The sequence below is a fragment of the Sciurus vulgaris genome, assembly GCF_902686455.1.
Source record: "Sciurus vulgaris genome assembly, chromosome: 6".
In the NCBI taxonomy this organism is placed as follows: Eukaryota; Metazoa; Chordata; class Mammalia; order Rodentia; family Sciuridae; genus Sciurus; species Sciurus vulgaris.
The window spans coordinates 95,595,464-95,610,152 of record NC_136466.1 but is presented as its reverse complement, the minus strand read 5'-3'; the positions used below and the strand labels follow the sequence as shown (position 1 = coordinate 95,610,152).

General features: G+C 34.3%; 1 protein-coding gene across 1 annotated transcript in view; it reads left to right on the top strand.

Moving 5' to 3' along the window:
• Nucleotides 1–14,689, top strand: part of ADGRV1 (adhesion G protein-coupled receptor V1) — a gene marked incomplete at its 5' end in the record, with an annotated part of 585,014 nt that overhangs the window by 165,849 nt on the left and 404,476 nt on the right. The window contains 1 exon segment of the mRNA XM_079143469.1: nucleotides 1,767–1,913. Coding sequence (XP_078999595.1) covers nucleotides 1,767–1,913 — 147 coding nt within the window.

The window sequence follows — 14,689 nt, the reverse complement described above, 5'->3', positions numbered from 1 at the left end:
TCATCCTTCTATGTCCTTTCTTCCTGCCTTTTCTTCTTTAAAGAACTGATAATTGTGTACCATCAGTTTCTTTATAATAGAATTGAAGAATTCAGGAGCTGGGATACTGCCTTGTTCACTGCTGCATCTCTTTCTACCCTTTAAAAGTGCCTGGCATGCACTAAATATTTCAGATGATCAAGTCATTTGTATGTGGTGGGGTGCAGAGCTTTTGTACAGCCTTCCCAGGACCTCAGACAAGTGTGTAGAGCAGAGCTGTGTTACTGGGGTGAGAACCCACGCGCTCTGCAGCTTGCATCCATCTTCTTACCTTGAAGCTGTGCTGCAAATGGAGAGCACAGCCCGTCCTCAACTGCCAAGGCATGGTTGATTTCACTTTAGGAAGCTTGTTACACTTTAGGAAATTGTTCTAGAGACATGAAATCACTGTGGTTTTACCATGCCAATGTATAAAAACCTGGATTCCTTTAGTCCTTTTAGAATTCCTCAACACAGGTCTCTTTTTTTTTGTTTGTTTGTACAATCTCCTTCCAAGATGAGATGTTATAGATGGGAAGGATATCTTGAATATTTCTGGCTGCACGAAGACCTCATTTAACTAACCTTCCTTTGTGGAGAATATGGAGCCAAAGAGAGACTTTTTTTTTTTTTAAAGGCATTGTCTTTTCTGAATAAATTATATGCATATTTTAAAAATCAAGGCATTTTCTTCAGGAATGTTTGCCTTGAGCAAGATTTTATTACTCTGTAACATCTGTAATGATTTGTTAAAATACTGTGTGAAATACTGAAATTAGCATTCTAAATGGGAGCTTTCATAAGCTTTAAGAAATTAATGGGGGAGTCTCTTTTCAGATTACCATAGTAAAAAGACATGAAAAAATCTTACTGGAAAGAAAAAAAAAATCTTGAAAACTCCATATTTTTGCCTTATTACCCTTGAGAAGCCAAGGATGTTGTAAGAAGGGATTATCTAAAATATTCATTTGAAGGAAATTTCATTAAATGGCTGGCAAGAGATCTTCTGTTGTGTATTCAGTGAAGAATATTAAGTCACAGAGGTACAAATTAATCTGGAACAAAGGTAAGAGGCTAGCAAGCATAGGTGAGGAGAAGGAAATTCTAATATAAAGCAAAGGGAGATTTCTGGCTGGAAAATAGTTGTAAGGTTCAGGAGCTAAGTATGAAACGCCGTGAACAGAAACAGGGCAGAGGATGAGAATTTAAGCATAAAGAGACATTTGAAAATGATTAGAAGAAGCACCCTCATTCTCATGATGTGCTACACTGAGTTGAGAACTGGAGACCATGTAGGTCCAACCCATTTTACCAGTAGGAAGAACAGACCTAGAAGGATTGTCAGAATTTACTCTGGGGGAAAGGTTTCCTGCTCTCCTGACTGCATGTCCTTTCCATTCTGCAATTTTTTTACATGCTGTAAGTACTATTTTATAAAAGTATATGCTTTCTGATTATCAAATGAATAATATGTTCACTCAACAAAATTTCAAAAATATAGAAATGGAGACAAAGATAAAATAATCCTACAAAATTAAATTTTTATTGACTTTAGTATTTTACTTAAACCTATATGTTTTAAAATAAAATCATGGTCATCCTACTTTACTCTTTTTAACTGTTATTTTTCACTTACTCTTTCACATTGCTTATTACTATGAAATATGAAAGTATAATAACATGAAATAAAGAAAAGATGATTTAGGTGATTTTCAATAACTCCTTGTGACTTTTGGTGTATTTTTCAGAATTCATTATTTAAGCAAGTGGAAGAAATGGAGCAAGATAGCCTGGTAACCTTGAATGTTGAGCGCTTAAAAGGCACATATGGCCGTTTAACTGTAGCATGGGAAGCTGACGGAAGTATCAGTGATATATTTCCTACCTCGGGAGTGGTATGTAATGTTTGAAAATTATAGGAGACACATTTAAATTACGGTTACTGTTGATACACGGGACCAGATTCTGCCTCAGTGATGAAATGTCAACGCTGAATTCTTACTAATTACCATAGATAGGAATACAATTTGAGGTTAGTTTTATTGCTATGGTTATTATTCCTTTTTTCTATAAAACCCAAATTATCTATAAATAGTTATCCCTCTTGAGTTTCAGAATATCAAATTTTTAGTGTGTTATATTGTCAGAAAGATAAACCCACCCAAATCAGGGAAAGAAACGTTACTAATGTTTAGATAAAATGGGACTGGTAAGTAAGAACAAACCTGTGTAAAGTAGCCTTCTGGAAAGGTGTTTCAGTATTGTACAATGATAGAGGTTGGGAACCATGGGCAGAAGCTTTACTTGAGTTGCATTCATAAGAAAGAAAGGAAGGGAAGGAAGTGCAGGGGGAGAAGTTGATTCCTGGGCAGTTATCGTTGAGGTTGATCCTGTGGGAGAGTTCTGCATTCAAGCTGGTTTTGGAGTCATTCCAAGTTTAGGTCTGAATCATTGGCATCCCCTTTTAGCAGTTCTTTACTTTATGCTACCTTCTAGTGGGGTATAATCTTGGCTGAGACCACTTGTTGCAGATAAGGATCATTCCCAATGAGGAGCACAGAAGCTGTTGTTCCCAACAGCTGTGGGATGGTATGTCAGTCCCAAGAAGAGATCTGGGTAGAGGAGCACATTGTGCATTAACTGGAAGAGCGTAAATTTGGGGCTCAGGTGCAACAGTTGAAGCAGTATGGCCACAGAAGTAGATGACTAACCAAAAGAGGTTTCAGGCCAGGAGAGGTATTGCACTCCTGTAATCCCAGTGGCTCTGGAGGCTGGGTCAGGAGGATTGTGAGTTCAAAGCCAGCCTCAGCAAAAGCGAGGTACTCAGAAACTCATTGAGACCCTGTCTCTAAATAAAATATACAATAGGGCTGGGGATGTGGCTCAGTGGTTGAGTGCCCCTGAGTTCAATCCCCAGTTACCCACCACCTCCCCAAAAAAGAGGTTTCAAGAAGCCTCTCTGTCCCAGGTAAAAGATGGGTTGTCTCTTTGACTTGCCTTGGGTTTCATAGATTAGTCAGGTTTCTTTGTTTTTTGGGTTTTTTTTTTTTTTTTTTTTTCCAATTTCTTCTCTGAAGAATTATTTAAAAGAAACTTCTATGGCAGTATCCCCCAAAAAGTTGAATATTATAGTCCAGCATTTCTAATTCCCAATTATTTTGAAAGGTAAGTGGAGCTTCAGTGTATTAAGAATGTTATAGCAAACTCTTAATTCTTGCATTTACTATTTACTCAATGCAAGTTACTGAGACTGTGAGTTGTATCTCTCAGGTTCTCTATTTCTGATTTACATATCTCCAATTATAATTTCATATAGAAGCATGAATAAAATTATAATTTAAATGCATACTATTACCTGAAATGTAGACTATATTATTGAAAAAATTATTTTACTCAAGAATAAGAATTTTTTTTATAAAGGGTGGATAGTAAATATTTTAGGCTTTATTAATCATCTGTTCTCTTTCACAACTACTTTGCCTTTGTAGCACAATTATGCTAGACAATATGAAGTAGACAATATAGGCAGTCATGGACAACGTGCAGTTGAATAAGCTTGGCTGCGTTTCAGTTAAACTTCATTTATGAAAAATGGATTTGGCCAATGAGCAGCAGTTTTCTCACTCCTGATTTTATTAATAAAGCTCTTGGGTTTATATCTTCTAGTGCCTTCCCTGAGTAGCGAGGTGCATGTTAACAGGGGTAGATGGCCTGCAATACTAATTTGAATAATTGTGGTTTGTAGCCACATTGTTGGAGAGTGGGTATGAAGTGGGCATAATGGGAAATAGCATCCAGGAGGCTGACGGAAGCCTGGTCAACAGGGACTTCAGATGCCTTTTAGCAAATTAGGTTCTCTCCCTCTCTCTCTCTCTCCCTCTCCTTGCCCCTTCTGTTTTGGTTGATTCATTGTTAAATGTTGCAGCTACCTGGAGTTGCAATCTGACAAAAGTTTTGTAGAGAAAAATGTTTAAGCTAGCATACTTCCTTCTTTTATTTTTATAGTACTTTACATGTGTTATCTAATAGATTTCCAGAGAGACTTTGTATACTGTATTAGAAGGAACTGTAGGCTCCAGGATATGACAACTTGACTATATGATTTATTAGCTTAGGTTTTAGAAATGGTTTAGTTTTTCTTTTTCCTACCATTCTTATTTTTAATATAAAAGCTATTTGTATAATCACATAATGTTGCTAAACTTTTTAAGTTGCACCCATATTGAAAGAAAGTCAAACTTTTTGATATTCTTACTACACAGTAATAATGGCAAGTAAATAAAATATTTTTCTAAAATTTTAGATTTCATTTACTGAAGGCCAGGCCCTGTCCACAATTACTCTAACTGTTATTGCTGATGATATACCAGAGTTGTCAGAGGTTGTGATCATAACACTAACTCGAATTGCCACAGAAGGGATTGAGGACCCATCAAAAGGTGCTACTATTGATCAGAAAAGAAACAAGTCCATGATAACTACTCTGCCCAGTGATTCTCCCTATGGCTTGGTGGGCTGGCACCTTGAGTCTCTCTTCACCAGAGTAGCAGAACCTAAAGGTAAATTCTGTTAAATATTTTTCAGGCTTTGGTAAGAAGTGTCACTGGAGAATTTAATTTTGATGCTTACAAGAAATACAAATTTCTCTTTTCATATGACTTTTTCAATTTGACAGGTCATAGCCATTTTGTTTATTAAATTTTATGATCATGTAACCACTTAGCAATAAGGTTTTTTTCAATTTTTAAAAAATATTTATTTTTACTGTTGATGGACTTTTATTTTATTCATTTATTTATATGTGGTGCTAAGAATCGAACCCAGTGCTTCACACATGCTAGGGAAGTGCTTCACCACTAAGCCACAACCCCAGCTTGGTACTTTCAAATTTTAAAGATATACTATCGTAGTAAAAATGTTACTATTTTAGTTAAATCATTGCAATACAGTTAAATGGTTTTTATTTTACTTTCTCTTCATTGTTTGTTTACCTGTTGTTATTCCTCACTCAGATTTTCTCTATACATTTTCAGTTGTTGTATGGCACAGTAACAACATAGTGAGAAGCACATGGTATCGATGTATAAGTTGCTTAACCCAAAACATTAGTGAGAATAATTTTATCCTATGAAGTGTACATTGGCCAGTCCCTGTTTTTTCTTTTCTTTCTTTTTTTTTTTTTTTTTTTAAGTGGTCAGTGGATCTTTTAAAATTTTATTTATTTATTTTGCTGAGGATCAAACTGAGGGCCTCACACATGCCAGGCAAGTGCTCTAACACTGAGCCCCATCTCCAGCACCCCGTTTTTTTTCCTTGACTGCTGAAATCTTTACCTAAATAACTATTTGTATCGTTGGGTAAATATAATTTTGTGAATGAAGATCATTTGATGTATTAAATAAAGGGTTAAATATTATATTTATATTTAAATATAAAGGGTTAAATTTAATATTAATATATTAAATAAAGGGTTAAATATAATATATCACAGTATATTTAGAATATACCATGAGATGGTTCTAATGTTTTCAGATAACAGTATGGATATCCAACTTTCAAAATCTTTCATTTGAAGAGTTGGTGGTAAAAAAAATGAAATGACACATAGTATTTCTTGGGCCTTTATATTTCCGTGCATACAGGAACTGAAACAATAGACTTATGATAAAATGAGCCATTTTTTAAAAAATTAATAAACATTTCTGAAATACCTAGTAGCCAGGAATCTCACTGTGTATTCTGGAAAGAAAGACACAGTTATTAGTCATGAGAAATTCATGGACGTGCAGTGAAGACAGACAGGCATTTTTACTTCATTTTATATAACAAATTAATTTAAAAATATCTAAGAAATGAAATAAAAAGTAGGTGCTGTGAAATACTTCGAACCTTGAGATAGACACCTCATCTTTTGAGCAAAATCACTCTTCATCTAATGATTATTCATTAAATGATGACTTCGTGTATTTCACTATTCATTTTGAAGAATCTATTAAACACTTTTGTAATTATTACCTATGTTCAACTTTGCATATGCACTTCCCTAAGACTTTCAGCAATTTCAGTATGACATGTCTAACACCTGAGGCTACATGTGGAATCAGAGCTGAGGGATTAGACAGAATGCTAGGAATGAATGGTGATTTTCAGCACAACTTTGGGGACAATGGAGACAAAGCACAGAATACTTACATACATACATTATTGGGAGTATGTACTGTATTTGTTTTATCTCTCTTTACTTAACTGTCTGAAAGGGTAGTGCAGAACATTCCACCGAGAGTGCTTGAAACAGCCTTGACAGCAAACAGAAAAGCGTATTGACTAGAGGCATGTTTCTCTCACAGAGAATATCACCATTCTGCAGTTGCTTATTGTTCGAGATAAAGGGCTCTTTGGAGACATTGCCATTCACTTGAAGGCAAAACCCAATTTCTTACTTCACATGAATAATCAGGCTATTGAGAATGAAGATTATGTGTTGCAAGAAACAACAATAATAATGAAAGAAAACATAAAAGAAACTCATGTGAAAGTTGCCATTTTGCCAGTAAGTATGGATTGCAATAACTATGATGTAAAAGAAAATGCTTTTAAATGTAAGATTTTGATGTTCTTACAGGTAAAAATGTTTCTTTAAAATGATGCTTTTAACAAAGAAAATGTGAATAATTTTCCCACCCAAATAAATATTTAATATGAATAAATAAATATTTTACAATTTTTTGCAAAATGACAAACATATTTTTTATATTAAATTTTTTTTAGTTATAGATGGACACAATAACTTTATTTTATTTATTTTTACATGGTGCTGAGGATTGAACCCAGTGCCTCACACTTGCTAGGCAAGCACTCTACCACTGAGCCACAACCCCAGCTCTATATTAATTTTTGAATGGGAATAATTTGAATGAACTTTGAAGCACTGAATTTGGATTGATTATTTGTCTGATTATCTCTACTATTATGTTGGTTGGTTAGTTGTTTTAAACTTATATCAGAAAAATGAAACACCCATATCAATTTAGTTATTTTTATTGTTGGTTTGATAGGGAAATAATTTCATTTCAGTATACAATTACTTGAATCATGATTAATATTCAAATGCTTTAGATCTAGTTTTTGCTATCTATGTCTGTATATTGAAAGAGAAAAAGAGAGACTATGTGGATATATCTGTAGTGATGCACAAAAAAAATGAAAGTGATAATAGTTGTATTAATGTTATTAATAGCATTATATGATAATTATTGGGGCTGGAGATGTAGCTCAGTGACAGGGCACTGGCCTCGCATGTAGCAAGGTTTGATTTCTAGCACTGTGCACTTAAATCAAGTAAAGTATTAATATATAATACATATAATATTAATAGCACTATATGTTGACTATTATAAATGTATCTATATTATTAAGTAAATGTTGTAGTAACATTAGTTTTCCTGCTAGTGGTGAGTTCTAGAGAGGACAATCTGGGAAAGATACAGGGATGGAATAGGAAAGAGATTTCCTTTCCTTTTCTACTTGTTATCTTTTTATGTTTGAAATTTTATTCCATATTCAAAAATAAAATAAAAACATTTAAGAATGAATTAAATATAGTATTGCATCTAGATTTACAAATCTAGAACTTTCACTTTTAAAGCATAAATAAAATTTACCAATCTCTCCTAAATTTCTTTTGGGAAATTATATATGTAAGACATATTCAATAGGATATGATCAAAACTGGGATAGGCCTGACACAAGGTGCATGCCTATAATCCTAGCATCTTGGGAGGCTGAAGCAGGAGGATTGCAAGTTCAAAGCCAGACTCAGCAATTTAACAAAGCCCTAGGCAACTTATCGAGACCCCGTCTCAAAAAATAAGAAAAAGGGTTGGGGATGTGACTCAGTGGTAAGTGGTAAGTGCCCCTGGGTTCAATCCCTGGTACCCTCCCTCCCTACCTACATTAAATTTGTGGGATAGGTTTTTTAAAACTTATTTTATTTGCTAATGAGAATGAGAATTCCTTTGAAACGTCTCCTTTAATCCTGAACATTCTAGGGATCCTGAATTCATCAGTGAGAATGTATGCAATATTAATAGGAATCTTTTTATGGTGATAAAGCTGCCCATTCATGTAGAGGAAGCTGTTTGTTCCCTACTGAAAAATGTCAATTTTCCAATGCACGTTAAATATTTTTCTTTCAAAACCAGCCAGTAGTGATGGTTCATTCTTGTAGTCCCAGCTACATGGGAGATTGAGGTAGGAAGATTACTTGAACCCAGGAGCTCAAGACTAGCCTACTCCACATATCAAGACCCCATCTCCCAAACAAAACCAAACCAAAACAGCACCATCTCTTTACCCCACCTCCCAGGATGATGCTCCTGAGTTGGAAGAAGGATTTATCATCACTATCACTGAGGTGAACCTGGTGAACTCTGACTTCTCTGCAGAGCAGCCAAGTGTACAGAGGCCGGGAATGGAAATAGCTGAGATAATTATTGAGGAAAGTGATGATCCCAGAGGAATTTTTATATTTCATGTTACTCGAGTGAGTTGAATTTTCATATATTTATAGTAATGTAGAAGCTTGTCTCTGCTGATTTGTCCAGTATTTTTGTATTTTCTACAAAACAATTAGCTTTGCTTATAGGTATTTATAAATAAACAACCAAATTAGTCTTTCAAATGAATTTGTTGTAGGGTCTGGTTATTGATGTATAGTGAGACCACCAGAAACTAAAGTAGGAAAAAAGTTTATTTTGGGAAAAGAGAAAATAAAAAGAAAAAAAAAAAACAAAAAACCAGACTGACATGTCAGGACCACTGCTCCAAGTAGGGCACTAGTAGTAGGGAGTGACTTCAGCAAACTCATTTTTAAAGTGAAAACCATAAAAAAGTCCTGGCAGACTTACAATAGGGACCTTTTCCCTTTTTTTATTCCAAGGAGTGCAAGCAGTCAGCTCCAGCTTATCTATTTCAGACTGCACCTGACTGGTTAGCAGGGCCAGCTAGGCGTGGGGAGCCAGACTACCCATATCTGAAACCGGTAGCTTCTGGGGCCTCCGAAGTGATGGGTTGCTTCACAGAAATGGTCACAATGTCCTAACTCATGGCCACATTATTTTATCTCAATTACTGTCCTTGCATTTACCACAGTCAGCACAACTCAATGATTTTATTTGCACCCATTTTGGTTTGGTCAATCTTAACTAGATATATTCGTTTTATATCAGAGGGTCTCTACCTTTTTTTTTTTTTATAAGGGGATCTCTACTCTTTCACAAGTTCCTAGTTTTCTTTGACCTAACTCAAAGGATTCATAAAGTTTATTTTTCATTAAATTTCAGTGTAAAAGTTCTAAAGACTTGTTATGCATACTTCTATTAACTTCTACTTTGAAGGGTGAAGTATGAGCTATAAGTGAAAACAATGAATTTAGAAAGTAATGACTTAGAATAGTTGTCACTTTTGTCTTATTTTCAACTTGTATTCTTTATTAAGGATGTTGGTGAAGTTATTACTGCCCATGAGGTCCCTCCACCCTTGAACATTCTTCAGGTTCCTGTAGTCCGGCTGGCTGGAAGCTTTGGGACAGTAAATGTTCATTGGAAAGCAATACCAGACAGTGCTGACCTGGAAGACTTTAATCCATCTCATGGGATTCTTGAATTTGCAGATGGGCAAGTATGTTCATCATGAACATATAAGTATTTTTTGGTTCTTCTTCAAGAATTCTATATGTATCCACCAAATGAGCATGCATTGATGATTGCCAATTGTATTATAACTCTAAATGTTGTTGTGGCAAGTCAAGAACAGATATTATTAATTAGTGTGGAAGAGAAAGAAGCAAGAATCTTACCCTTTTCTGAACTTCCCCACCTGATTCCATTTAAAACAAAAATTCTAAAATAGGATAATCATTGACTTAGAAGTGCCTAGCAGTGTATAAAAACCTACATTGATGAATTTGATGATAAAATTGATGAATTTGACTATTATTATGATCACAAATGCTTTTATTCTCTTTATTTCTTAATGTTCATACATGCATGTTTTTAATTTGAAATTTTCAGTAAAATTTTTGAATATTAAATTAATAACCCAAACTTCCTTTATAATTTGTTAAAACTTGAAAAAGTGAATAACATTCTAGATTTAGGTCTACCAATCTTAAAAATTACAAATTCCTCAAGTGTTGTAAATTTTATAAATTGGGCATTTTGTAATATATGAGAATGAGATGTCTTTATAACATTTTCCATGAAAAAGTGGAAGAGGCATGTGCACAACCATGAAAATGTTAGTAACTTCAAATAGCAGAACCTATTAAGTAGTCTTATTCTTACCTTGACAAATTTGCATAGTATTCATAAACTTATTGATTGCCCCAAGTGGTCCAGGAAATTCTGTTAAAAGATATGCATGCAAATCTAGATTTTTCTACACATAAAGACCTATTATAGCTAATGTATTTGAAATTGTGGGTTTTTGGACCTCTAATGAAATCACAAGGTGGACCAAGTTCATTTATAAGTTTATAAAACTTTTAACATAAACTCAGAGAAATGAATTAAATCCTGATCATAAAAACCTAAGGAGAACAAATTTGACCTTTCTTCCTGCTTTTGTTTTCCCCTACATTAAAACAAATTTGAAACCAATAGGATTTATCTGAATTGCAGAAGTCAATGATAATTTTTATGGTCTCATTTGATGTCATGTAATATTAATACAAAGCACACTAGGTTTTGTTTGTTCAATGGTTGTTTGATCATTCATAGCACTTACGATTTTTTTCAAGAATAAGGAGTCCTTGTTTTTTATATCTGTAAATATGCTATATTTTATTACATTTATGATTTCTTTTATTTTAAAAATAAGACTATAAATTTCTGACTTTCAACTACTATATAGATACATTACTTTAAAAGTATATAAATCTAACAGGCAAAATGGTTGCTTTTTTCTTTTGTGTCGTGTTTCTAAGTTTCTATTAGAATATATATGAGGAAAAATTATCACATTGTTTCCTTCCCTGCCTCTCTCCCTTCTTTTCTCTTTTTTTTCTTCTTCCTCTCTCCTTTCCTTCCTTTCTTTTATAGGTTACTGCAATGATAGAAATCACCATAACTGATGATGCCGAAGTTGAGCTCATGGAGATGTTCAATATCTCCTTAAACCATGTGGTTGGAGGTGGTAGACTTGGAGATAATGTTGTGGTCAGTGTGATTATTCCACCGAATGATTCTCCACTAGGAGTATTTGGATTTGAGGAACAGACTGTAAGTTAAATATATTAGGGGAGTGCAAAACTTTCATGTATTTTCAGTAGAAAAGTGTCTGTTATTTTTGTTTTGAAATTCTTTATTACTCGTCACTTACAAATCTCTCTCTTCAATTATCTTTTGAGTTGGCTATTAATTTAGGGGCCAATCTTCCAACATATACATACAACTTGATATAATGTGAGCTCTTAACATCAGTTACAGAGGGGAAGTGATTCCTATTTATTGAGTGTAGTAGACCAGGACGTTCTTTTTGTCCATACCTTTTATTTTTTATCTACCCTGGCCACAAGACAGGCCTGTTGTGGTCTGGATATGGCATCCCAGGATGGGTTTTGCTGGTCAGAGAAATTTCTCTCAGTTCTGGTACTCTGTCCTGTTTCTTCCCTCTTACTTCTCACTGGCTGTTTTCTTCCAAGATCTGAAAGAAGGAGCCCAGTTATTATTGATTCAACTGCTGAGGGAGGGAAAAATGCTCAACCAATCATAAGAATTAAATATTTGTATAGCCTGGCTTGGCAACTAATATTAAAGTATCACCACATCTTAAAGTACTCTAACTCTTATCACAATTATTATTACATGATCACTGGGTCATAATTCTTATGACTTTATCTTTTAAAGGATGAAATTTCCCAGATGAAATATTCACAAAGATCATTAAACAGTTCCAATATACTTAGCAACTTTTCTGACTACATATGTCATCACTCCCTTTATTTAATCACTCGTATCTGATCATTGTGGATCATTTTCAGTCATAAACCAACTGCTTGAATGCCCCTTGCCTTTACTGTCATGTGGATGAAAGGCTAGATCTACAAATTGCCTCTCAGAGCACGACTTCCCATATGCTCCCGAATTTAAATATAGCCTAACAATTACCTAATGATCTGGTCACTGAAATTTCAATTTCATTAGAAAATGGGAACTATAAGAGGGACAGCACAATTTTGCTGTAGCCCCATGAGACTCTCTTTCTTCCTTTGGAAAAAAAATAGCAGAAGTGTTTGCAAGGAATGATGGATTGGCAAATAGTAGCTGTGATTTTCTCTCAGACAGCATTAAAAGTCTGGGAAAAGCAAAACAACTATAAAGAGGAGAGCAGAAGTTTCTATAACATTAGTACCCTGAGAGAGACAGAATTAATATTTAATATTTCGTGTATTTTCAACCACATGATATTTCATTGCATATTTTAATATATATGAATATGTAACTTATTTTTTTAATAAAATGCCTCTATTAGCTTAGGAGCTTAGTATTTAGTGTTCAGATCTTCAAGTGGTGAAACCTTAATGTTTTTGCTTTTAACTTCATCACACTTTGGTGCTGGATGTTGGATAATGCATTTATAAGTTTCTCTTCCTGACATGGAAAAAAAGTTATGTTACTATTTATAAGTAATTTTTGTTTACTCATTTTATTTTAACTGCTATCATAAACTTTAGTGCTCTAAACCTAACTTAATCTTATTGTAATAGCCTCAAATTTCCAATTTTTCTTGGGATGTACAAGTGAGATTTAGGTTACTCAGTCATTAGTGTATAATTCCTCATAACTGTTATGTGGAATAAATGAGTTGATATACATAAAGCACTTGTACCTGGGCTTAACACTAAATGTTAGTTGCTATTTTTATTGTGTAGAATTAATTTTAGCTTGTTAGCAGACCTCTCCAGCTGCTTTCCTTATATTCTACTTTTCTTAAAGTCCCTGATAACATGGAACTTATCTTTTTACATGTATATAACACATACAATATTTCACACACAGTAAACATACTGTTAGCATTAATTGTGACACAGATTAGGTTGAGAACTGAAGAACATTGAGAAAAGATCAATAGAATTAATGTGCCAAAGTTAATAAGCTGTTGGTAGAACAATGCAGTATATATGCCAAGGTACTGGGAATATCAGAAATCTACAGAAATCCACATGTGAAACCTAAATTAATGTTATATCTGTGGAATCAAAAGCCACACAGGTATACGGCTTATTTATGATGTGTTTATTTCTTTTTTCTTATTAAATATTTCTCTAAATGTCTGAACTACTTTCTAGGCCCCTTTTTTCCAAACATGTGTACATGTCTGGTTGTCAGATTTCTGAGTTTCTGTGGTTCTTTCTTTCTTTTTTTCCAAAAATCTTTGATTTTATTATTACACCTTGTAGTAAAACCTGAAAAGTAAACAAATGCAATAAACCATGTGAAATCTTCCCTCTTAAGGAAGGGGTGCAGAGCAGTGCTAATAAATTAAATGTCAAACTGTAAGCCATAGGCAGAAATTTACTGTCAAAGAGAGGGCAAAGTACACAGCAAGGCCATAAAAACCCGATAACCACATTGGAAAACACTTGACTCTGTTTATGTAATTGTTACATATTCCAAAACAGTTCAGTCTTCTGCAACAACAACCAAGAGAGTAGGTCCTAGGATGTTCCTAGCATTCACACTGGCCAGCTCAGTGCAATATGAGCAGCTACGGGACTGATGGATCCAATCATGAAACAAAGAACAGCTTGTTTTATTTTTCTAATTTTATTCTATGCATACTATACACACAACCAGAGAAGGGCAACGGCTGCTCCATTATTATTTCTTTGTTCAGTGATGTTAGCAGCACTTATGAATGTTACAAGAAAAAGCCTGTAAGCATCTAATTCAACCGATGAAGAAACTGAAATGTTCTTAAAGAAGAAAAAGTATATGAAGAACTGACAAGTAATGGGAACTCAACAAATATTAGTTAGCTCTAAATCTCTGTTCTTGGTTTGAATGCAGTCTCATGGAAAGCAAGCAAACAAACAAGACTTTGTTTCATGTTTGTTTTGATCTGTCTTAAGAATGGAAAGCATTGTGTTACTTGGCATTTACACAGCAGGTGGATATTATGGGTTTGATTCAGACTTCACTGAATCAATATATGTAATTCATTTGAACTAGGTATCTTAATAAGGACTTGTGTAAAAAAGTTCTGGTAAATTAATGTATTGAATCTCTTCTCTTTAAATAAAACCTCTTTTACACTTTGACCTACTAAGGTGGTTAAACTCCAGATAATTGAGAGGAAAGCTTAGGTCTGAATTATGTGGGGAGCTTGAATGCCTTTACAAAGAACCCCTAAATCTCAGTTACTTCCCATGATGTGTTTATTCTTTATACAAGAGTCCCAGTATTCCTAGTTGGCTAACTCTTATGGATACCTTTTCTTTAACTGACAACTCAGGTATCAGACTCCTTCCATCTCTCCTCTAGGTCCCAGGCATCCTTTCTATTCACCTGAAAAAAGGGAAAAGAGAGAATATGGAGGATTGTGTGGAAGTTTATGGCCAGAGTGTCAGTTGCACACGTAACCCTTGCCTATAATCTACTGAAGGAATTCA